Genomic DNA, 22,561 nt, shown 5'->3' on the forward strand with positions numbered 1-22,561 from the left:
GGAATACCTGACTTGTGTGGGTGTGTGCTCTGTGGTGTTCGGCCCCATAGATTGTAACCTGCCAGGCTCCCCTTTCCATGAAAGTTTCCAGTCAAGAATATTGGAGCAGGTTGCCATTTCCTACTCCAGGAGATCTTCTCGACCCAGAGATGGAAGAATCTCTTGCATCTCCTGCATTGGTAGGCAGGTTCTTTAACACTAGCACCACCTGGGAAGTTCAATACCCAGCTTGGGTACAGTTGAAAAGGGATAAATATGTGAAGTGCTTAGCACAGCACTTGGCGTATACTAAGTGTTCAGGATATATTAGCTAGTATTGTTCTCATTGGTGAGATTTCCCCCTAAGCAAGTCAGTGTTGGAAGAGCTGTTAAGGTAATTTAGCACCAAATGTACGACATATAAAATATTTTATTACAAAAAGCTCAGTTGCACGGCATTTTAGAAGGAACAGAACATCTCAGATGGCTTTCCTTTTTTTTTTTTTTGCCAATACATAGGAGAGATTAGTAAAAGTCTACCAATAAGACTAGGATTTTATGCATCCTTAGGTCTTGAGGCCTCAAAACAACTGATGGCATCAGGGGCTCTGAGAACCCCACCTGGGTCTCACCCCCATGTAATCATCCAGCCTCTTGTTCAGCTTAATTCATGACATGGGCATGTCCTTTCTGCAAAGCTGGTCATCTTTCCTACCCACAGGGCAGGACTCCAGGGAGAAAGTGAAGGCATAACTTAGTTTCTTTTGGAAACAAAACAGTTCTAGTGGAAGCAAAACAAAGCCATGATCTAAGCCAGTTGCTACGTATCCTTTCCTAAGTAGAAGGAGGAGTATTGTCCCCAGCAATTCAATGTCAAGGAAGGACAAAGGGGAAGATGCCGGCACTGCTTCCCTGGATGGGGTCACAGCTTCACAAGATCTGAGACAGCAGCTCTTTCCGATGCACCTGTGACCGGAGGTCCTAGGGACCGCAGAGTCACTCCCCAGTCCTAGAACGCCCTCAGCTCCTGGCCCCATCCAAATAGCTAAGTACACACCTGGCCCCTCCGCTTCTCAACTGTGGCTGAAGTGGCTTCATTCAGGGTCTGTTGGTGCAGAGGACGAGAAACAGGAGGGAATCCGCCTCCTGTTTCAGTCAGTCGGGGGGCCGTGCGTCAGGGGCCTTCTCCTGGACCTCATCGTACTGTGGGGGGGGTGTCAAAGGCTCGATGGAGGGAGGAGGCACATTTTTGTCCGGCAGGTTGATCCTAAAGTCTTTGAGGTGAAGCTTTTCGGATTTTATCCTTCTCACTTTCAGCGGCTTCAGGCGTTTGGACAACTTGGAGTTCTGCCTGTCGGGGGGGTTCCCTGGGCTGGTCTCCATGTCGGCCCTGGTTGTGGTGGGGCTCGTCTCATCCAGCCCCGTCAAGGACTCGTAGGAGGGGAGAGAGATGCTCATCCGGGGGTTCTGGTCCGTGTCCCTTGCTTCCGAGTAGTTTGCGTTCATCACTTCCTCGTAGCTGGGGACATAGTACCGTGAGGAGGCCTCCTCCTCCTCCTCCTGGCTGCAAGACAGCAAGCACAGACATGGGAGGGTTAGCATGTGTTTGAGACACTTACAATCACAAAGAGATGGATCCCAGACCACATGTTGCTGCTGGGACCCGGTATACCAGCCTTGTTAAAAACAGGTGTATCTAAGGAGGAAGAAGAGCTATCACTTCACCTGTTGGCTACAAGCCAGACACTATTCTAAGTACGTATAAACTAATGTCATCTTCCTAAAGACACTATGAGTTAGGTACTGTTGGGTTGGTCAAAAACTTTATTTGGGTTTTTTCCATTGGATAATATGGAAAATCCAAATGAACTTTTCGGCCAACCCAATATTGGTATACACATTTTATGGATGGGAAATTACAGAATAATTTGAGATACATGTAAATTTTATATTCCAGATATTCTTTCTCTATCCAGGAACAACCACTTTGCTTCAAATTGGCACCTGTTTCATGTATGTTTATGTTGTCTATGGTCAAAGGACGTCCATCTGGGCATCAGAATAGCCCACCTGGCATGCTGTTAACATATGAGGCTAGAAGGCAGGGAGGTTAACACTTTTCATTTTATGGATGGGAAAACAGATACATTGAGGTCAAGTGACTTGGTCATACCTTTAACGATGGGTGACTAGTTTTCCTTTGTTCTTTTTTGTATTTCCCAAGTTTTCTAGAATATGCCTGATTATCTTTTACTTTCAGAAAATTTGTTTAATTTTTCCAAAATAAAAACAACTTTCTAGATTGCTGGGAGAAATATCAACAACCTCAGATATGCAGATGATACCTAATGGCAGAAAGTGAAGAGGAACCAAACAACCTCTTGATGAGGGTGAAAGAGGAGAGTAAAAAAACTGGTTTAAAACTCAACATTCAAAAAACTAAGATCATAGTATCTGGTCCTATCACTTCATGGCAAATAGATGGAGAAAAAGTGGAAACAGTGACAGATTTTATTTTCTTGGACTCCAAAATCACTGTGGATGGTGACTGTAGTCACAAAATTAAAAGACGCTTGCTCCTTGAAAGAAAAGCTATGACAAACCTAGACAGCATATTAAAAAGCAGAGACATCACTTTGCCAACAAAGGTCCATATAGTCAAAGCTATGATCTTTCCAGTAGTCATGTATGGATGTGAGAGTTGGACCATAAAGAAGGCTGAGCACCGAAGAATTTATGCTTTTGAGTTGTGGTGTTGGAGAAGACTCTTGAGAGTCCCCTGGACAGCAAGGAGATCAAACCAGTTAATCCTACAGGAAATCAGCCCTGAATATTCATTGGAAGAACTGATGGTGAAGTTCTAATACTTTGGCCACCTGATGCGAAGAGCTGACTCATTGGAAAAGACCCTGATTGCTGGGAAAGATTGATGGCAGGAGGAGAAGGGGGCAACAGAGGATGAGATGGTTGGTGACATCACTGAGTCAATGGACATGAGTTTGAGCAAGTTCTGGGAGACAGTGAAGGACAGGGAACCCTGGTGTGCTGCAGTCCACGGCTGCAAGGAGTTGGACACGACTTAGTGCCTGAACAATAACAACATTCTGCTATATACCTTTCCAGATCCTTCTCTAGTCCCATAGCCACAATGTCTGATGTGATGAAGACCTTAACATGCTGTGTTATAAACCTCCTTTTCTCAGAGATACAGATCCACATTAGCAAATATAGATTGGCAGTGGCTGCAGAGAAGTCTACTGAATGGGCATGTTATAATTTAGCTTGACTGATGGATATTTAGTTGTCACATCTGTCTATGCTATTTTCAGCAGGGCTCTGATAAATCTATGAGTACAGACCCCTTTGCACTTTTGTGACTGTGTCTCACAGATAAGCTCTTAGGAAGAGAATTCATAGGTGCACACATCTTTAAAACGGCCAGTTACAGTGAATTCCCCTTCAGTAAGGTTATGTCAATCAACCCCTCATTAGCAACTCACTTCCTTACAAATCTTTAACCCGGAGGACAGTCTATCTTGGCCAGTAGGTAGGCAAAGAATTACAATGCTTTTTGTTGGTTGTTTGTATTTCTAGACTAAAGAGACTGAACAACTATCATTTGAATGTCGATGAAATGCTTGTTTGTGTTCTTGGTCCATTTTCCAAAGGTGTGTTTATTAAGATTCATTTGTAAGGGACCTTTAAAAAAATTTTTTTTTATTGTGATAAAAGTCACATAATATAAAGCATACTATTTTAACCATATTTTAACTGTATATTTCAGTGGCACTAGTACATTCACAGTGTTGTGCATGTCTCACCATCATCCATTTCCCCAATTTTCCACCTCTCTAAACTGAAACTCTCCCCATTAAACACTAAGTCTCCATTCCCCATCCCTACCCCTATCCCCCACCTCCCCAACCTCTGGGCCCTGGCATCTACCAATGTACTTTCTAATTCTATGAATGTGAGGTACTATTCTAGGTACCTTGTATAAGTGGAATCAAACAGTATTTGTCTGCATTTGCTGTATATTGGAATGCGTTTTTAAGGTTAACTTAATATCTGTCCTACAAACAGACTGTACCTCCTTCCCCCGACCCCACCCCATGCTATACAGTAGGTTCTCATCAGTTATCCATTTTATACACAGTAGTGCTCTTTTTATACTTGGGGTATCAACTTTTATCTTATGCCCCCAATTTAGCAATTGCTTTTTAAATGTGTTCGTAGCATTTTTGGTCAAATAGAACTTAGCTTCCCAACCTTTCAACTCAAAGCATAAACATCCAGGGCACTAGATAAATGGACAAGCTTCCAGTGGGGAGGCTCTGGCCACCCCAGGTGCCATGCAGGTCCCCTGCGGGGCGGGGAGTGTCAAAATCTTGACACAACTGTAATCATCCATTCAAACCGTATTATTTGGAAAACTCTGGGATCAAAAGATAAAGTCATTTGTAAAACAATGAACTGTTTCACAGAAGCGGTCATGGGAGACAGCCCCTTAGATTAAAATGTTCTCACCATCGTTGAGCCTTGAGCCCGTGGGTATGCATGTGGGTGTGTGTGTCCATCCCCTATCTGGGTCTGGTTGGCCATCCTCACCTGTCCTCCTCGTGGGCGTGTGGTTCGACCCCCGGGTGCTGGATGTGTGCCAGCTCCTCGCCCTGCCGCTGCTTCCTCTTGTCCCGGATGCTCAGGCAGATGGAGAGCAGGAGCAGCATCACGCCGGCCCCGACTAGCACATAGGCCACAGAGAAGGTCTTGCTCTTAAGTATGCCGCTTCCTACCTCTGTCTTGTTCCCCTGAGCAGCCGGCTTTTCTGCAGTGCTGAACCCAGGGACCAGGTTCCACATGGCCATGATGACCCCAAGGACCAGCATCCCCAGGCCGATGGCAGTCAGCGCATAGTGCGAGCCGTTGGCTTTGGACTGGGCCATCATGCCAGCAGGAGTGGGGCAAAGTCCAGGTTCAAAGAGAGAAAATAAATAAATAAAAAGCAGCAGCCGCAACAAAACGCCCTGAACGAAAGCCCTAGTGCCACACTAAAAAAACAGCGGCTGGACTCTCGAGGGATGGTTGCAAGCCAATGTGAGGCATCCTGTGTGGAAGGCTGTGTCCGGGAGGCCTGCGAGGAAAACAGAGAGGAGAGAGCAAAGTCATTTCTGATTCAAGGCAGTCTGCTGAATGCGGTGGCTGTGCTCCTGAATAGGGGCGGGGGGGGGTGTTGCGGGGGGGGGGTGGGTAGGGGGAGGCAGGACTGAGTCACGGTCCGGGCTGGGCTCGCCTCTGATGCATTCCAGACGTCTTACGTGCTCCTGCTCCTTCAGTGATCTGCCTCCTCCACCAGAAAAGGAGAAGCCAGACCTTTCCCTGCAGGAGGCCAGAAAAGTCAGAGTTGCAGGTCATCCAGATATTTTGTGAAAAAAGTGCAGTACAATCTTACCCTCTCACCAGCTACGGTGAGAGTGAACCATGGCCTGCCTGAGCCATGTCAATATTGCCTGGCTGACTGGCATCAGTCATGATAGGACCCAGTCTAAGGGGCCTTCTGTGATGTGTTCACCACCCTCAGTGGCTTCCCATTGTTGGCAGCACAAAATCCAGGCTCCTTGGAATCCTGCTCGTGGCATGCTCAACCTGGCCCTGCCTCTCCCACTCATCTTGCACCTTGTCCCCCTTCACAAACTCCCTCCAGCGTTTCTGCCCTTCTCTGATCAACCCTGCTCAGCTACCCTTCTGTGTCTCCTGCAAGCCCCCAGCATCTTCTGTGGCAAATCTCTTTCTTTCTGGCACCACATCTTTTTCACTCTGCTTCTGGAACATAGCAGCACCCTCCCTCCCCCAATGCCTGCTGAATCAAATGAATGAAATAGTCAGATGAAGCTGTCCCGCAAGGCATGCTTCTTTTCAGCCACATGGAGTTTTACCTTCTTTTTTTTTCTTCTCTCTTAAAGGGTGCTTTTCTGTTTATTTTTGTCTGGCACAGCATGTGTGGCATGTGGATCTTAGTTCCCCAACCAAGGAATGGAATCTGTGCCCCCTGTATGCGGAGCAGGGCGTCTTAACCATTGCACTGCCAGGGAAGTTCTGAGTTTTTCTTTTCTTAAAGGGGCAGAAACCTGCACATCCATTATCTTAGCTGTTGTGCCCAGCTGGATGAAAAACCCTCTCCTGTGAAGCAGCTCCGAGACCTTTGGCTCATGGGATCAGCCAGCTGGGAGTCCATAACCATTTGCTGGCAGGGAGAGGAAGCCTGATAAGCCAGTGACTTGAAGGTTTGAGATTAGAACACTTTCAGGGAGCTGGAGGACCAGCGAGTGAGGCTCCTGGCTAATTATTCCTCAATACATTATCCCTGCTACAGCAATCTTTGCAGAATAGTATAACTTTACAGCTGTTTAGATGGCCAGGGTCCTATTTGCCATTCCACATTCTTTCCGCTCCTTGCAAAAAGACAGCTAACCAGGCCACGTGAAATCTGATGCTGCCGAGATATTTTCTCATCAAGCACTGGGCTCCATCTGAAACTGGCCACTTTGTTCAAAAATACTCTAAAAATAATTGGGATAACATCCTCTATCGGCTTGAAGTCCATTCCTTCTTTTTTTTTCTCCCACTCAACAAATATTTCACATGTACCTGCTAAGCAGTGTTCAGTACTAGAGAAATACTGATGAACAAGTTAAAGATTAGTGGGGAGGTTTCAGGCTAGCAGGAAAACAGTCCACAGGGAATACAATAAAGTAGGAAGAAAGAGAAAAAAATAAGGCATAATCTGTTTTTAGGACCTATATTAAGTTAATCTTAAGGCATTCCAGTATACATTGGGTGCTAAGTTGTTTCAGTCATGTCTGACTCTTTGGGACATAGACTGTAGCCCATCAGGCTCCTCTGTTGGGATTCTCCAGGCAAGAATACTGGAGTGGGTTGCCATGCCCTCCTCCAGGGGATCAAACCCATATTTCTTACATCTTTGCATTGGCAGGCAGATTCTTTACCACTAGCGCCACAAGAGTCAAATTCATAGAGTCAGAAAGTACATTGGTAGATGCCAGGGGCCAAGGGGTGGGGGTGGGGAGGGGGAATGGGGACTTAGTGTTTAATGGGGACAGGGTTTCAGTTTCGGAAGATGAAAAGTTCGGGAGATGGGTGATGGTGATGATGGTGAGAACTGCACAACAATGTGAAAGTACTTAGTGCCACTGAACTGCATAGTTAAGTATGGTTACAACCGTATGTTTTATGTGACTTTTATCACATTAAAAAATATTAAAAAGGCCTTCCCTGATGGCTCAATGGTCAAGAATCTGCCTGCCAATGCTGGAGACAGGGTTCGAGCCCTGATCCAGGAAGACCCCACATGTCATGGGGCAACGAAGCCCGTGGGCCACAAGTCCTGAGCCTATGCTCTAGAGTCCAAGAGTCACAACTACTGAGCCCATGTGCCCTAGAGCCTGGCTCTGCAACAAGAGAAGCTACTGCAGTGAGAAGCCTGCCACATTAACTAGAGTAGCCCTGCAACTAAAGTCCCTGCAGCATTGAAGACCCACAAAATAAAACCAATGAAGACTCACAGCTAAAAATAAAATAAAGTAATAAAATTTTAAAAAATTAAAAAAATAATGAGAAGAAAGTACAGGCACTGTGGCACTAGGTAGCCGGGGGTCCTAACTCAGACTGGAGGACATATGGAGAATCACGTGAGAGAAAGAAGCCCCACTTCACACATTAGGGTCTGCCTCCTGAATGTGCTATACTATATGGGTGGACACAAGTGCCTACGTACATGCACACACATGTCCGTGTGTTGGTGTATGACCATGCACGTGTGTGCATGCAGAACACTGAACAAGAATCTTGTTGGAGACACTTGCAGTGAGGCCAGTTGCTAACAGCCTACTGTACACACAAGGCTGTGTGCTTCTCACATCACTCACGACCAGTGAAGGGAAGGATGAGGGGTTTCGCAGCCTGAGGAATGCCTTAGTGCTGCCAAATGGATTGGAGACAAAGGTCAGACCTGGGGGTCTCAGTGATAGAGAGGTGCATCCTGAGCCTTGTCCTGGAAGCAGGGGAGATGAAGAAACTATTTACTTAGCACCTGCTCAGGGCTGGACAGCCAGGCCTCTTAACCGGGAGGCTGACAACCTGTTTATTAAAGCAGTGTTGTGGCCACGTTACCCAAACTGGCTCCTTGCTCTCATTCATTCTCAATTCAAGGTCTGCCTTGTGCTGTCACATGAGTAAAACAGGCCCCTGATGAGGGACACGGGCAGAGATGACAAGGTCAGAATGAACACATTTTTGGCCTGTTGTCAATGTCTGAAAACAGGCACTAACACTCATTGTGGGTGAGGGTATTGGGATGGGTTTTTCTGGGTGGCAAGTTTTGGCGTTTAGGGATCAAAAGTTTCAAAAATGTACCCTCAGGCTCTGTCATTCCAACTTCTAAGAATTATGTACAGGGCAAGGATATTCATCATAACTTGATAGTAGTGAAAAACTAGAAACTATTTAGACAGCAAGTAGTCTGGATCTGGTTAAATAAAATATGCACTTACTGAATTATGGTCTCAAAGCAGCTAATGATACATTTTAAAATCAAGTAAGAATATGTTCAGTATGATCCTAATTTTTATAAAGCTCTATACATGGGCATGTATTATTCATATGAATATATAGGGGGAAAGGCTGAATGATTTTACTTATGGTAAAATAAAGAGGCAATATATTTTCATATATGTAAACATATATGTAAAATCCCAGATGAGAGACACATTCCAAACTTGTGCCAAAGATTGTTTCTGGGGATGAAGGGGGCCTAGGAAGTGTAACTTTTACTCTATTTCTGTATTTTTTTAGAGACAAAAGACTGGCACACTCCATTTCTGTAGTTTGAATTTTTTTACAGTTAGCATGTGTTGTCTTAAGGCAACACAGCTTGGTGGTTAAGTGTGAGCTGTGGAACCAGGTTGCCTGGGCTCTCTGCACCTTCCCAGCTGAGTGACCTTGGACAAATGACTTAACCTCTCTGTGCCTCAGTTTCTACAACTGTTAAGATGCAGATAAAAGTTCTCTAGGACTCAACCTCATAGGAGAGTTATGATAAGTCAACAAGTAAATGTACATAAAGTACCCAGAACAGTATATGACCAGCACACAGTGAGTTCTTACAGGAAGATTTGTTATTTAATATTATTTAAAGCCTGCATTCTCTTTTTTTTGGGGGGGGGGGATTAGCTCTTGGGGATGGTGTAAAATAATCTTAGTTGTTACAAAAGTTTGTGGTCCTCCATGGAACATAGATACTCAGCCTATCTGGTATTAAAGCTTTATGGAGTGGAAGGGTGGGGGAGCATTACAAAAAGAACATCTGAAAAGAAAGAACGATAGTGGGGAATAAAAGGTTGGGAGAGACACCACTGAATGTGTTATATTAAATTTTAAAACACCACAATGTTTATAGTTATTTTCTCTGGGTGCTGGGATCAGAATGGTTTTTCTTTTCTTTTTCTTCTTGGAAGGGTAATAACTGGAAAACACAGAAATGTGTTGTTTTTCAAATAAGAAAACAAAATGAAGGCATTTGTTTTTTGGGTTTGCGGCAGGGTTTTGTGTCCAATGGTAGCTTCAAATCGTTTGCTGGTTCCTCCCACCCTCTGGAAACCAAGACCTCGAAGGTTCACCGGGGGGCGTGGAGACCCAGCTCCCCAATGTGCAGCTGGTGGCTATTTATCTTGTTTCTAGCTTGTTGATCCACGTTATATTTAGCATGGTGTTCTTTCCCTTTCAAAAATAATGGAAAGAAGCTAATTTTGTGCTTAGAGGATTTGGGCCACATAGTTTCCAAGATGTCCTTAAAACAGAGCAGCCTTGGTGAACAGCCTGCGGTCCCAGCTGGCCTAGACTCACCTCGGGACCCAGGAATTGGATCTGTCACAGCTCAGGTTCGAGGCAGCCCTAAGAGATGAATGAATGGTCCTATATTTAGGTTTTCAAGAAAGCTGTGAACCAGTTGAGAGAGGCACCTACCTGTGGTTAGCTGGGGAGACAGGTCTGACAACAACTCTTCATGCTAAAATCTTGTGTTAAGGACCCATCTGTAAAAAACCAGAAATGTAGCTTTCTAAGTAGGCTGTGAGCATGTCAAGTTGAGGTACTCATGGGGGAGGCACATGTTTTCTTTGCTTTTGGGGGAGAAGGCACATGCAAGAAAAGTTGTATCAAAAGAAGCCAAGACTCTGAAACAAAGAGTGGGGCTGCAAAAGGATGATGATATGGCAGTCACACTGATGAAATCTTTCCATGGTTTTCTCCATCTTACACAAGTGCTCTGGCAAGTAAAAGGAGAAACACTCCCCAGGTCACTTTATGGGGAATGTGCAATCTTGACCCCAAAAGCAAAAAGGCAGGATAGAAAAACGACAGGTCAAGCTGATCTGCCAGCGCAGAAACAAAAATCCTAAACAAAATATCAGCAAATGGAATCCAACCACATTTTTCAAAAAGATTTATCCCAATAATGCATAGTTGATTCAACATTAGATAATCAAATAATGTCATGTCCCAGGAGAAAAAATAAACCCTGACAGTAGCTGACTATGCAGTTATGGTCCAGTGGAGTACAATGCAACAGAGAAAAGGAATAAACCACAGCTACACACACCAGCATGGACCATTCCGACAACATGTGAGGTTGAACAGGAAAGGAAATTGCAGAAGAACACACATAGCATGATTCTATTTATATGTAGTTCAAAACCAAGCAATGTATTCCTTTATCTCTGTAATTATTAGGAAGAAAGGCAAAATTATGAATTAAAATTGAGGACAACAGGTATCTCCCTGGAAGAGTGAGAAATGGTGTCAAGGAAGAATAGTGAAGGGTACCTGGGTATTCATTAAATTATTCATCAAATATCACATATATGTACACCTATATATACTCTTTTGATTGGCTGGAATATTTTACAGTAGGAGATTCTAAGAGTTGATATCGTTCCATTATTCTTAGCATAAAATTCAAACTCCTTTGCTGTGGGCTTCAAATCCCTCCAGATTGGACTGTGCTCTTGCCTCTCTCATATCTTATCTCTTGACTCACCAGCTCTCAGGGGGCTTCCTGTCTGTTTCTAGTCAACTCTTCCACCTGTCTCTTGCTTTTTTATTTTCTGGATTTGAACATGATGTATTTTTTTTCTGGATTTGAGCATGATGTTATTTATTTTTCTAGTCTTCCTTTTATAAACTTCCTCCCCCACCCCTTTTAAAAAAACCTCTTTTTAAAAAAGTTTTTATTGCAAGATATTTGCTTTATAATAATGTGTTGGTTTCTGCCATATATCAACATGAATCAGCCACAGGTATACATATGTTTCCTCCCTCTTGAACCTCCCTCCCATCTACCTGCCTTTTTTGTTTATCCACTTCCTTACCACTTCTGTCTCTTAGCTCAAATGCCACCTCTTCAGCGAGGATTTCCTTGATCACACTGTAAATAATGTCCCCTCCCCTCCTTTACCCAGCTACTCTCAAGCCCCATGCTTTGGTCCTTATGACATTCCTTCCTATGGATGGATGATGTCACCTCAGTCTACAGCAGCCTCGCTTTGCTTTCCTATTGCCTCCTTGTCTCCCCATTGGAGTGTAAACGCCTTGACAGCAAAGTCCCATCCGCCTTGTTCATTTCTGTATACCCAGCACTCAGCATCTTGTGTCAAGACTGTAACAGGTGGTTAACAACTATTGTGGAATGAATGAATGACTACCTAGCAAGTTAAAAAGTTTAACTGATGCCCTGTATCCATTAGGGAAAAGGCCTAGTCCAAGGTTGGCAGCGAAGGGGCAGGATTATTAAAACTAATTTTCAGGATATCCAAGTCTTGTGTCCTTATGCAAATGATTTCCCAACAACACGGGAAAGTCACCCAGGTTAAATGTGACTTCCATTCTGACCCAAGACGGTGACTCTGTCAGTATTTCCTGGTGGGGTTTGAGGTTTCAGCTGGTCCCTGGTCTTCCCAGCAGGTAGGTGAGCACCCTGAGCCTTGTTCCTCCAAGTTGGGCATCTGCTGGCTTTATTCCACACACGTCCTTGGTCAACTAACTACAGCCAGAAAAAGGGATTTCCCTGGAGAGTTGAGGGGATGAGAGGGCTGAGCCCCACCATGGCTGTGACATCTGAGTGCTCATCTGGCTGAGATCCGAGTTGTGGAGGGGGGTGGATACTTATCACCAGTCCACACTTAGAATCTCTTTCTATACAGACACGGGCTTCCCTGGTGGCTCAGTTGGTAAAGAATCTGATTGCAATGTGGGAGACCTGAGTTTGATCCCTGGTTTGGGAAGATTCCCTGGAGAAGGAAAAGGCTACCCACTCCAGTATTCTGGCCTGGAGCATTCCATGGAATGTATAGTTCATGGGGTCGCAAAGAGCCGGACATGACTGAGCGACTTTCACTTTCACTTTTCAGTATATAGACAAAGAGACAGTAGGTGGTGGTGGTGTAGTTATTAAGTCGTGTCTGACTCTTGTGAGCCTGGACCTGCCAGACTCCTGCATCCATGGGATTTTCCCAGGCAAGCATACTGGAGTGGGTTGCCATTTCCTTCTCCAGGGAATTTTCCTGACCTAGGGATTGAACCCGGGTCTCCTGATGGCAGGAGGTCTGCTGCATTTTTTACCAGCTGAGCCACCAGAGAAGTCCTAGAGACAGTATAAAGATAACAATTTAAATAAAATTGAACAACAGAAAACAGCACTGCTCTGGCTGAAACAGCACAATGTCCCAAGTGTTGATGGGCGAGCCTTCCCTTGACCCTCTGCCACTGAATCCCAGCAATTCTCTGGAACACAGTTTAGAAACCTAGGCTGTGATCTAGACCCTCATGTGGCCTCTCAGCTCTGCTCTCAGGCCCCGGAAGGCATAGTTCCAGAAGTGTCCAGCCCGCCCGGTTGGCTTTAGGGGGAGGAGATCTCGGCAGTCGGAGGTGTCTGGCAGCATAACCAGCCCCCGTGACAAAGAGGCTCCTTGACCATTCTCCCTGCGCCCCAAGCTCTCTCTGCCAAGCTGCATAATTGGGAAAGGGATCCCCGGCTCCATTCGCAGGGACCAGGCTGTGCTACATTTCCGTCACAAAGAAAGAATTCAGTGAAGCCCTTTCTGCCAAGTTGCAGCTCACAATCACTTTTGTCACCAAGCTCCAGTCCCCTGCCGTAGGGAGGGGGTGGGGGCTGGAAGAAAGGCTCTGAGCAACCTCTGCCGCTGGCTCTGTCCCTCCTGTGAGTTTCAGGCCATCTCCCCTAAGGTCAAAGAGTATCAGGTTCCTGTTCTTTTAGGACAGGTTCTTGTAGACTGTGCACTCGGGAAAAAATGAAGAGCACTGTGCAAATGAGTCATAAAGGCAGAGGAGAGGGGAGGGCTGCCTGAGCCAGAGAGAGCTGAAAAGATAATGAAAAAGAAAGGGTATTGAGTGAATTGAGAGACAGAATAAGGATAATAATAGGAACAGTTCAAGAAGGAGACAGGTACCCTTTCTAAAGGCATCCAAGCCTCAGAGGTGCCCTTCAAAGAGGATTAGCCCCAGGACCTCTGAGTCTCAGAGAGGTTAAGCATTTTGCCCTGGGTCACACAGCTGTAAGCTGCAGAGTCAAGATGCACAATCAAATCTGACTCTGAAGCCCACTTCTTTCCCCTTGTATCACATCAGTTCCCACAAGGCCTAGTCCCTGTGGGCCACTCCCGGGGAGGGAGGGAGGGGGTACACATAGGCCAGAAATAGGCAATGTACAGTTGACCCCTGGAGATACTTCATCACCAAAGCATCAGGGGTAACAGGTGTGCATTTCTTTTAAAATGGCTTTTTAAAGAATCTAGTCCCAACAACTCGTGGGTCCCTACTGTGCGCCGGGGGCTTTGGAGGACACACAGATGGGTGAGACTACTTTCACAGTCCAGCAGAAAGACAGGTTATTCTTCTTCTTAGAAGGGAAGTCAGCATCAGGTGAGAGGGAACGTGTGTTGAATGCCGACTCTGTGCCAGGCCCTCTGTTGAGATCTTTCTGTGCCCAATCATTTAATAGTTAGTTATTAGCTCCATTTAGGACAGTGAGGTTCAGAGAGGGAACATAACTGGTCAGACGCCACACAGCTAGTACAAGGTAGGAGTAGATTATGTCTGATTCTAAAGCCCATGCTTTTCATCACTACTCAGCACTGCTAAAACAGGGCATATCCAAAGAGCCTACAGAAAGAGTCACCGATTCACCTTGAAGGGGGCTGGAAGGAGGAGGATAAAGCAGCAGTTCTGCAGGGCCTGGAGGCATCTGTAAACTTTACTGGGGCAAAGTCTAGGGACAGGAGGAGGTAAAGTGTCCTGTGGGAAGGGCTGAGTCTGGAAAAATGCACAGAGATGGGGAAGGAGATGGGCTTTCCTGGTGGCTCAGATGGTAAAGAATCTACCTGCAATGCAGGAGACCGGAGTTCGATCCCTGGGTCAGGAAGATCTCTTAGGGAAGAGAATGGCTACTCACTCCCATATTCTTGCCCAGAGAATCCCATGGAGGAGGAACTTGGCAGGCTACAGTTCATAGGGTCACAAAGAGTTGGACATGAATGAGTTAAGCATATATATGTATATATATATATATATATATACACACACACACACACACACACACATACACACACATATATATGGAGTAGATATATATAAGGGGGTGCAGACACCTCCCAGGATGCACCACTTCTTGAAAAGAGGCAGCTTCCCCTCCCCCACATAAGACATCAGTGATTTTTATAAGGTCTGATGTCCTCAGTCTCATTGCTAATCCACTAAGTGTTGGTGAAATTAAGGAAGGAAATCAAGGAAGACTAACTCATTCTGAAGACTCCAGGAGCCATAAACAGAAGGAGCAAGTTAACAAACCGGGTATCTTTTCTTCGGGACCTTGACTTGGTGTCAAGAAACTAAGTTTTTGTCTAAGTTTCTCAAGAAACTTAGAGAAACTAAGCAGGCAGCTGGAATGTGATCCTACTTACAGGGCTGGCACTGGGACCTGATCTCCAGGGCTCCCGCCACACTCAATATTTCTCGGGAAATGTGACATCTCCATGTGTTTCCCTGCCAGGATGGAGTCTGAGAGCTCTTGTCACCATCAAAGCGAGCCTGATTCTTTCTCCAGGCTCTGGGAATGAGCCAACAACGGCCTCCTGCTCTGGCAAGCAGGGCTGAACACAGGCACTGACCACCCTACCTGGCCTCCCTGACCACCATCAGCAACTATAAAATATCTGCTGCTGCTTCCTGGACACTGATTGCATGCCAGTCTCACACTAAGCGCTCTGCACAAGTGAGCTCATTTATCCTGCCCCACGACCAGATGAGGCGGTCCCCACCTTTGTCCACATCATCACTGAACACACTGAGGCACAGAGAGGTTGAGAAACTTGTCCCAGGTCTCACAGCTTAGAGGTGATGGCCCTGAGCACAGCTTCTTGTTGAGATCTTCCTCATCTGTGTAGTGATGGAAAAGCAGCCTTTCAGCCAAGGCTGTTGAACTCCACGTAAGGCAGGGCAGCAGTGCTACCCTTAAGGGCTGGGTTTATGGTCCCACCACTGAGACTGTCCTCTGGGCACAAGGAGGAAGTTAAGTGAGACGTCACGGCAGACCTTTCGGGGACCAGAACCACAGGCATCCAAGGTGCAGCTCTGAGTCTGGGAAGGTGGGAGGACTAGGGGGATAGACTAAAGCACGGAGCTCATCTCACCTCACTGCCCCCCACCCCCGGCTGCCAGACAGGCTCGTGTGAACCTGGGCACGGTCTGGACACACCGTTTGTCCTTGTGTAGCAGGCTGTTTTGGGCACCAGCTTGAGTCCTTTGGTTCTTCCTTCCCAAGAGTCATTTTGCAGCACATAGTAGAGGAGGGCAGAGGGGAGAACTTCTAAAATCTGGGACTATGGAGGGCGACTGCAAGGGTCAGCTCCACCCTCCACGTGGTGGGATTCCCAGAGTGGGCTCCGAGCCAAAGAATGCATCTGCATCTCAGCTCTGCTACTGAATCATCACCTAGAAAGGTAAATTCTCACTCCTCTCATCCTGAGAGGATGGAGGGACAGATCCATCCTCCTCTAAGCCTTACTTCTGGCTCAGAAGTAAGGAATCCACTTGTAATGCAGTAGATGCAGTTTCGATCCCTGGGTCAGGAAGATCCCCTGAAGAAGGAATGGCAACCCACTGCAGTATTCTTGCCTGGAGAATCCCTTGGACAGAGGAGCCTGGCAGGCTATAGTCCATGGGGTTGCAAGAGTCGGACACGACTTAGCAACTGAACTACCGATGCCACCACCACACTGGGATCTCCCTCCCTGGGCTGTTACAGTGGGAAAGACAAGGACTGGGATTCTCCCCTGAGCCCCTAGAAGCAACTAGCCCCTCTGACTTTAGCAAGAGAATAAATCTGTGTTGTTTTCCGTCCCCAGGTTTGGGGTAGTTCCTTATAGCAGCCACAGGAAATGAATACAAGCAGCATTCGTGTTCTATGGCACCTGCAAACACTGGGGCTGTTTACTTACCTAACAGTTGGTTTAATCAGGCACAGTTCCTTACTCTTGACCAAACCAATCACTTGGTGAATTTTGCACCCATTCCCTGTGGGACTGGGTTGGAGGGAGGCTGGGCATCCTGGCACTCTTTGACCTGGTTTACAGGATAACCCGCGATTCTGCTCATGAGCCAAGTCAGCACCTCTTCTAACTCTGCTTGGCAGAAAGTGTGATAAAAGGCAAACACTCTCAGGCTTGTATCAGCAGGCTCTCCTGGTGGCTCAAAGCTAAAGTGCCTAAACTGTGAGGCCAAAACAAGGCAGATATTTATTTTACGTGGTATTTCTATGAGGGGGTTTTAACAACCAAACAGAGGTGTGTGGAGGAGACAGACAGACCTCTGAGGGTCGATGAATCCTGCAGATCCAAACCCTCCCTGTTCCCAGGCCTTTATCAGACTGGCCCTGATTCTGGAGATTAGGACACAGCTTGAGAAAGTTTATCCTGCCCATATCTGGACATTTTCTTTTTTAGCTACAGCAATGTTGCCTCCATAGGAGTGGTTCCCAAACCTTCTGCCAAGAGCCCTTTGGGAACATAGTTGAGCTTTCCAACCCCCTCCCTACCCTCTCCTCTCCACTTTTCACCAGTGATTCCCACTGGAAGCATTTTAGCCAGAGCTGCCATTTTCAGCCCTGTCTCTGCCTGCTTCTGATTTTTAGGAAATAACCTGTCACACTCAATTCTTTCTCCAACAGTTACATTTTGGAATTGTCGCAACACCCTTGAATATTTCCTAAGCACTTACCAAGTGCCAGTACCTCAGTTGGTAAAGAATCTGCCTGCAATGAAGAAGACCCTGGTTCGATTCCTAGGTTGGGAAGATCCCCTGGAGAAGGGATAGGCTACCATTCCACTATTCTTGGGTTTCCCTGGTGGCTCAGATGGTAAAGAATCCACTCGCAATGTGGGAGACCTGGGTTCAATCCCTGGGTTTGGAAGATTCCCTGGAGGCGGGCATGGTAACCCAGTGCAGGATTGAAAGGTCGTTGCTGACCCACGAAAAGATGCCGGGATTCTTGGCCTCCGGAAGAAAGTAATTCAATCCAGGGCCAGTGACGAGGCTTGATCACTCAGAGCTTTTGTGCAATAGAGTTTTATTAAAGTATAAAAGGGATAGAGAAAGCTTCTGACATAGACATCAGAAGGGGGCAGAAAGAGTACCCCCTCGCTAGTGTTAGCAATGGAGTTATATACCTTTTAATTAGTTATTATAGTGAATCAAAAGAATGTCTCAAGTTTGTGAAAATGTTACCAAACCTACTCCAGCAATTTACATTTTAGGATAACAAGATTAGAATATAACAATAGAAAGATCCTCCAGACCCACTCCCATAATATACATTCTAAAATATCAGCTTTACTCCCTGAAGGTTTCCAGGAAGGAGAAACTGTCTTCCAGCCGGATACACTGTTGTTGTATAATCCCTAGCACAGAGTTTAAACTGAGTTGTGTAATTGACTAAGACTAAGGAATGCAGAGAGAAAAAACGTTTGTCCTTTTCTCCTTCTTGAGAATTTCAGACCCCCAATCTCCACTTCCAGAGTCCCAGACCCCTTTCTCCTCCCTGGGGACCCTGAATTTATCAATCTGCCTAGGAATTGACTCTCTCAGTATTCTTGCCTGGAAAATCCCATGGACAGAGGAGCCTGGGACTCAGAGTCAGATAGGCCTGAGCAATCAACACACACAAGCGCCAAGTGCCAGGCACTGTGCTGGCTGCTCTTCATGCATTTATTACCATTATGATTAATTTCAGGTTGGGCTTCCCTGGTGGCTCAGTGGTAAAGAATCAACGTGCGGGGGGAAGCGGAAAAAAAAAAAAAAAAAAAGAATCAACGTGCAATGCAGGAGAATCCTGGGTCAGGAAGATCCCCATGGACAGAGTAGCCTGGCAGGCTATAGTCCATGGAGTCGCAAGAGTCAGACATGTCTTAGTGACTAAACAACAGCACAAATTAATTTCATGTAATATTTTATTTATAAAATTTAGAATATTTGACATTAATATTGATAATTTATCATTGCTATTTAATATAACTACATTTTAATTTATTATTTACTATCCTGCTTCCCCCCCCCCCCAAACTCTAATGAGAAAGTATCTAGAATAACCCCCATTTCAGAGATGAAGAAACTGAAGTTCAGAGAAGTTAAGGTACCTACTCCAGGACACACAGCGAATGGCACAGTAATGATTCAGACTTGCTATATCTGACTCCAGAGCTAGCATGCCCCACCACCCACAGTTTCTCAATCCCCACATTCCAACAGAGAACCCCATCCCTATACCCCGTTCACCGGAAGCCCTGCCTAGGCAAACCTCAGCCTCTGTGGTCAGGAGGTAGAATTTCTTGTTTTCCTTCCTCTCATTTCCCCTCCATAAGAACCAACTCCCCCCGTGTGAGTCACTCAGTCCCCTGCAACCCTGATACTCATCTGGACAGACTGTAAATAATTGACACTGATGTTTAATCATAAAACTGGAATAGAGGTTAAAACAGGGCAGCCTGCAGGAGAGGGGAAGGAGAAAAACAGCCTGGGGAAGGGGGCTTGCTTTGGGGCCTTGACACCTCTTGCACGTTGGGAGACAAAACAAGAACTACCCCTCGCCAAGAGCTTAGTACCTTCACGACATAGCTCATGCTTTCTAATGTCTTCTCCCAGTGAGGGCTGGGCTGCCTCCCCCACTCTGCAGAGAGGTCAAGGCATAATCAGTGCAAGGGTCAGGGTGAAAGCCATCTCTTTCTAAAAAGAGGTGATCAGAACAGACAGAATTAACCTCACAGGGTTGAGGAGTGAATGTCTCATTCATGTTAAGTATGCTGCGTATACAGTAAGTGTCAAGACATGGTGCAGAGAGAGAAGGATGACATTTGAATTTCCCCAGCCTGTTACTAGCCTACACTTACCGCCACCCACTCCCCCAGGCTTTTTATTTCTTTTTGGCTGCGCTGGGTCTTCATGGCTGAGGAGGCTTTCTCTAGTTGCTGTGAGCAGGGGCTACTCTTTGTTGCAGTGCGTGCAGGCCTCTCATTGGAGTGGCTTCTCTTTACTGTGGAGCACGGGCTCTAGGGTATACGGGCTTCAGTAGGTGTGGTGTGTGGGCTCAGTAGTTGAGGCTCCAGAGCTCTAGGGCACAGGCTCCATAGTTGTGGTGCATGGGATTCGTTGCTTAGTGGCATGCGGGATCTTCCTGGATCAGGGATCGAACTTGTGTCTCCTGCATTTGGCAGGCGGATTCTTTACCACTGAGCAACCAGGGAAGCCCCTCCCCCTCCCCAGGTTTTAAAGTCTCCTAGGAACTGAAAACTATCACAATGTTGTTAATTGGCTACACCCCAATAGAAAATTGGAGAAGGAAATGGCAACCCACTCCAGTACTCTTGCCTGGAAAATTCCATGGATTGAGGAGCCTGGTCCATGGGGTCACAAAGAGTCAGACACAACTGAGTGATTTCACTTTCCTTTCCAATAGAAAATAAAGAGTTTTTTTTTTTTTTAAAACAAAACAAAACAAACCAAAAGATTGCTCCCTGAATTGGGAGATACTTCTAGGCTGAACAATAACAATGGCCATGCAGTCACAGAGACATTACTTTGCCGACAAAGGTCCATCTAGTCAAAGCTATGGTTTTTCCAGTAGTCATGCATGGATGTGAGAGTTGAACCATAAAGAAAGCTTAGCATTGAAAAATTGATGCTTTTGAACTGTGGTATTAGAGAAGACTCTTGAGAGTCCCTTGAACTGCAAGGAGATCAAACAAGTCAGTCCTAAAGGAAATCAGTCCTGAATGTTCATTGGAAGGATTGATGCTGAAGCTGAAGCTCCAATACTTTGGCCACCTGGTGTGAAGAACTGGCGCATTGGAAAAGACCCTGATGCTGGGAAAGATTGAGGGCAGGAGAAGGGGATGACAGAGGATGAGACGGTTGAATGGCATCACCGACTCGATGGACATGAGTTTGAGCATGCTCCAGGAGTTGGTGATGGACAGGGAAGCCTGGTGTGCTATAGTCCCTGGGATTGCAAAGAGTCGGACATGAGCAACTGAACTGAATTGACGCTGTCACAAGTAACCACCACCACCAATAATTATAATGATGATAAGATAGCTGAGTGGCTCTGAAAGCTGGGCAGGGATGGAGGGATGGTGCTGCCTGGTGGGGGTGGGCCCTGAGGGGCAGGAGCAAGGCCTGCGGTCCCCCTCCAGTCACTGACTCTGCAAACACTAACTGCACATCCACAACACACTGAGCAGTAGTCCAGGTTCGTGGGGACATGGCAACAGGCATATTAGAGAAACCAGCCAGTGAAAGGCATTGCATAGGGATGCCCTGCCTTTATAAAACTCCAATATCAAATAGGAAAATCCCAAACAGGTAACATGAGTGGTGCCTATTGCTATTCCAGAAATCTCTACAGGGACCCTTCGAATAGTGATCCAGAGCCTGTTGCATTGGTCACTCCTGAAGAGGGTCACTGGAGGTCTGGAGGAAGGACCACACTGGGCTGGGGAAGCCAGGACCGAGTACCACCCACTCCTCTTCCTCCTTTTCTGTTTCCACTGCCCTTCCAGGGTGAGCCCTCACACCTCCCTACCAATGTTTCTGCTACATGAACCAATGCACATCCTTTTTGCCTGATAAAAAAAATTTCTTTAAATAAATAATGACTAAAAAAAATAAAACTAGCCAGTTGCCCCAACCTTCCCTTTTTCCCAGGCAAGCTGGTGCTGACAGAGCCACCCACCTCTTGGACATCCCCGACCCATGTCCCCTCAGATAGCAGTGTCAGGCCACAAGTGGGAGTTCTGGAGCTTGGGGGGAGGGACAAGGCCTGACTCCAGGGTTACTGGGCCTGTTTCCTCGGCTGGAATGTCTTGATGATGCTTGTCAGAGTCAGTCACTAAGAGAGTCCTGTGACTCTGGGTGTGACCAAGGAAAGACATCATCACAGGGGTGAAAAGTTGACAAGTCTGTCCCCGGACACGGCTGTAGGACATGCTACCTGGTAGATACTGTCATAAATCACTGGGCTGGGAATGCCTCTAGGTAGTCAGCAGGAAATAGAGGGCAGGAAAACCAAGCCCGCTTCGAAAATGTCACTGTCAAGGTTATAAGGTCCATCGTGCAAATGGATAAACACACGGGAGAAAAGGAAGGAGGAAGGGAATGCACTGGAAGGGCATGTGGGGACAGGGAACAGGCCGCCATGCCCGAGGGGACACCATCTGTGCCCTGTGGGCCAGGCGCTGTGCCGGGCACTGAGATAGCCATCAGCAGCAAGAGGAGGCAAAAGAGAAGAAAAACTAGGAGAGCTGACACATTGGGGAAGGAGACAGGAAGGAACAAAGAGGCATTAATAATCCAAAGGGAGAGAGAAGTGAGCAAAAAAATGACGTACACACCGTGAAATCACAGGAAGAGGAAGACGAGAGAGGAGAGGCAGGAGAAATAAAGATCGGGTCCCCAGTGAGGCAGGCCAGTGGAGGGGAGACTGCTGGGGGCTGCGGGGTGGATGGGGAGCTGGGAGGTGGGGGGTGGGGGTAAGTTCTTTGGAAGAAAAGTTAGATCTGGTGCTGGACCTCATGTTCCCATCAGGCAGCTGCTGCCTCTCTGGTCAAACGGCCAGGCCTCTGCTGTCTCGGCAACTGTCGCAGCAGCCAGCCCAGGGCATGGTTTGTGTGCATAGACACGGTCACAGAGAGCCCCAGAGTGGGGTTGCTGGGACCCATGCCTGCCACCCTCCATTCACCGCACTGGTTGCCTGTGCACAAAGGGGACAGAAAGCAAGCTGGGTCCTGGGGTGGGGGTGGCCATGTTCCAGGAGGGCCCATCACCTCCCACTTAGCTCAGGCCGACCTCACACCTCACCTGACAACTGGCCACAGAGGCTTCCTGCACTGCCCCCCTGCCACCCAGCCTGCCCTCTCTCCATTGGCCTCGGGGGCTGGTTCCCAAAGCA

General features: G+C 46.7%; 1 protein-coding gene across 2 annotated transcripts in view; it reads right to left on the reverse strand.

Moving 5' to 3' along the window:
• Window positions 1-398: 398 nt before the first annotated feature.
• Window positions 399-22,561, reverse strand: part of TMEM51 (transmembrane protein 51) — a 55,200-nt gene continuing 33,037 nt past the window's right edge. Inside the window, exons 2-4 of one of the 2 annotated variants that reach the window (XM_065936896.1) lie at window positions 10,018-10,085; window positions 4,588-5,110; window positions 399-1,543 (exon numbers count right to left, since the gene is read on the reverse strand). In XM_065936896.1, coding sequence (XP_065792968.1) covers window positions 1,135-1,543; window positions 4,588-4,925 — 747 coding nt within the window. In that variant the 5' untranslated portion in view covers window positions 4,926-5,110; window positions 10,018-10,085 and the 3' untranslated portion in view covers window positions 399-1,134. The remainder of the gene's footprint in view (window positions 1,544-4,587; window positions 5,111-10,017; window positions 10,086-22,561) is intronic. The other variant, XM_065936897.1, reaches the window with a different exon arrangement.

The sequence above is a fragment of the Muntiacus reevesi genome, chromosome 5, assembly GCF_963930625.1.
Source record: "Muntiacus reevesi chromosome 5, mMunRee1.1, whole genome shotgun sequence".
Lineage (NCBI taxonomy): Eukaryota > Metazoa > Chordata > Mammalia > Artiodactyla > Cervidae > Muntiacus > Muntiacus reevesi.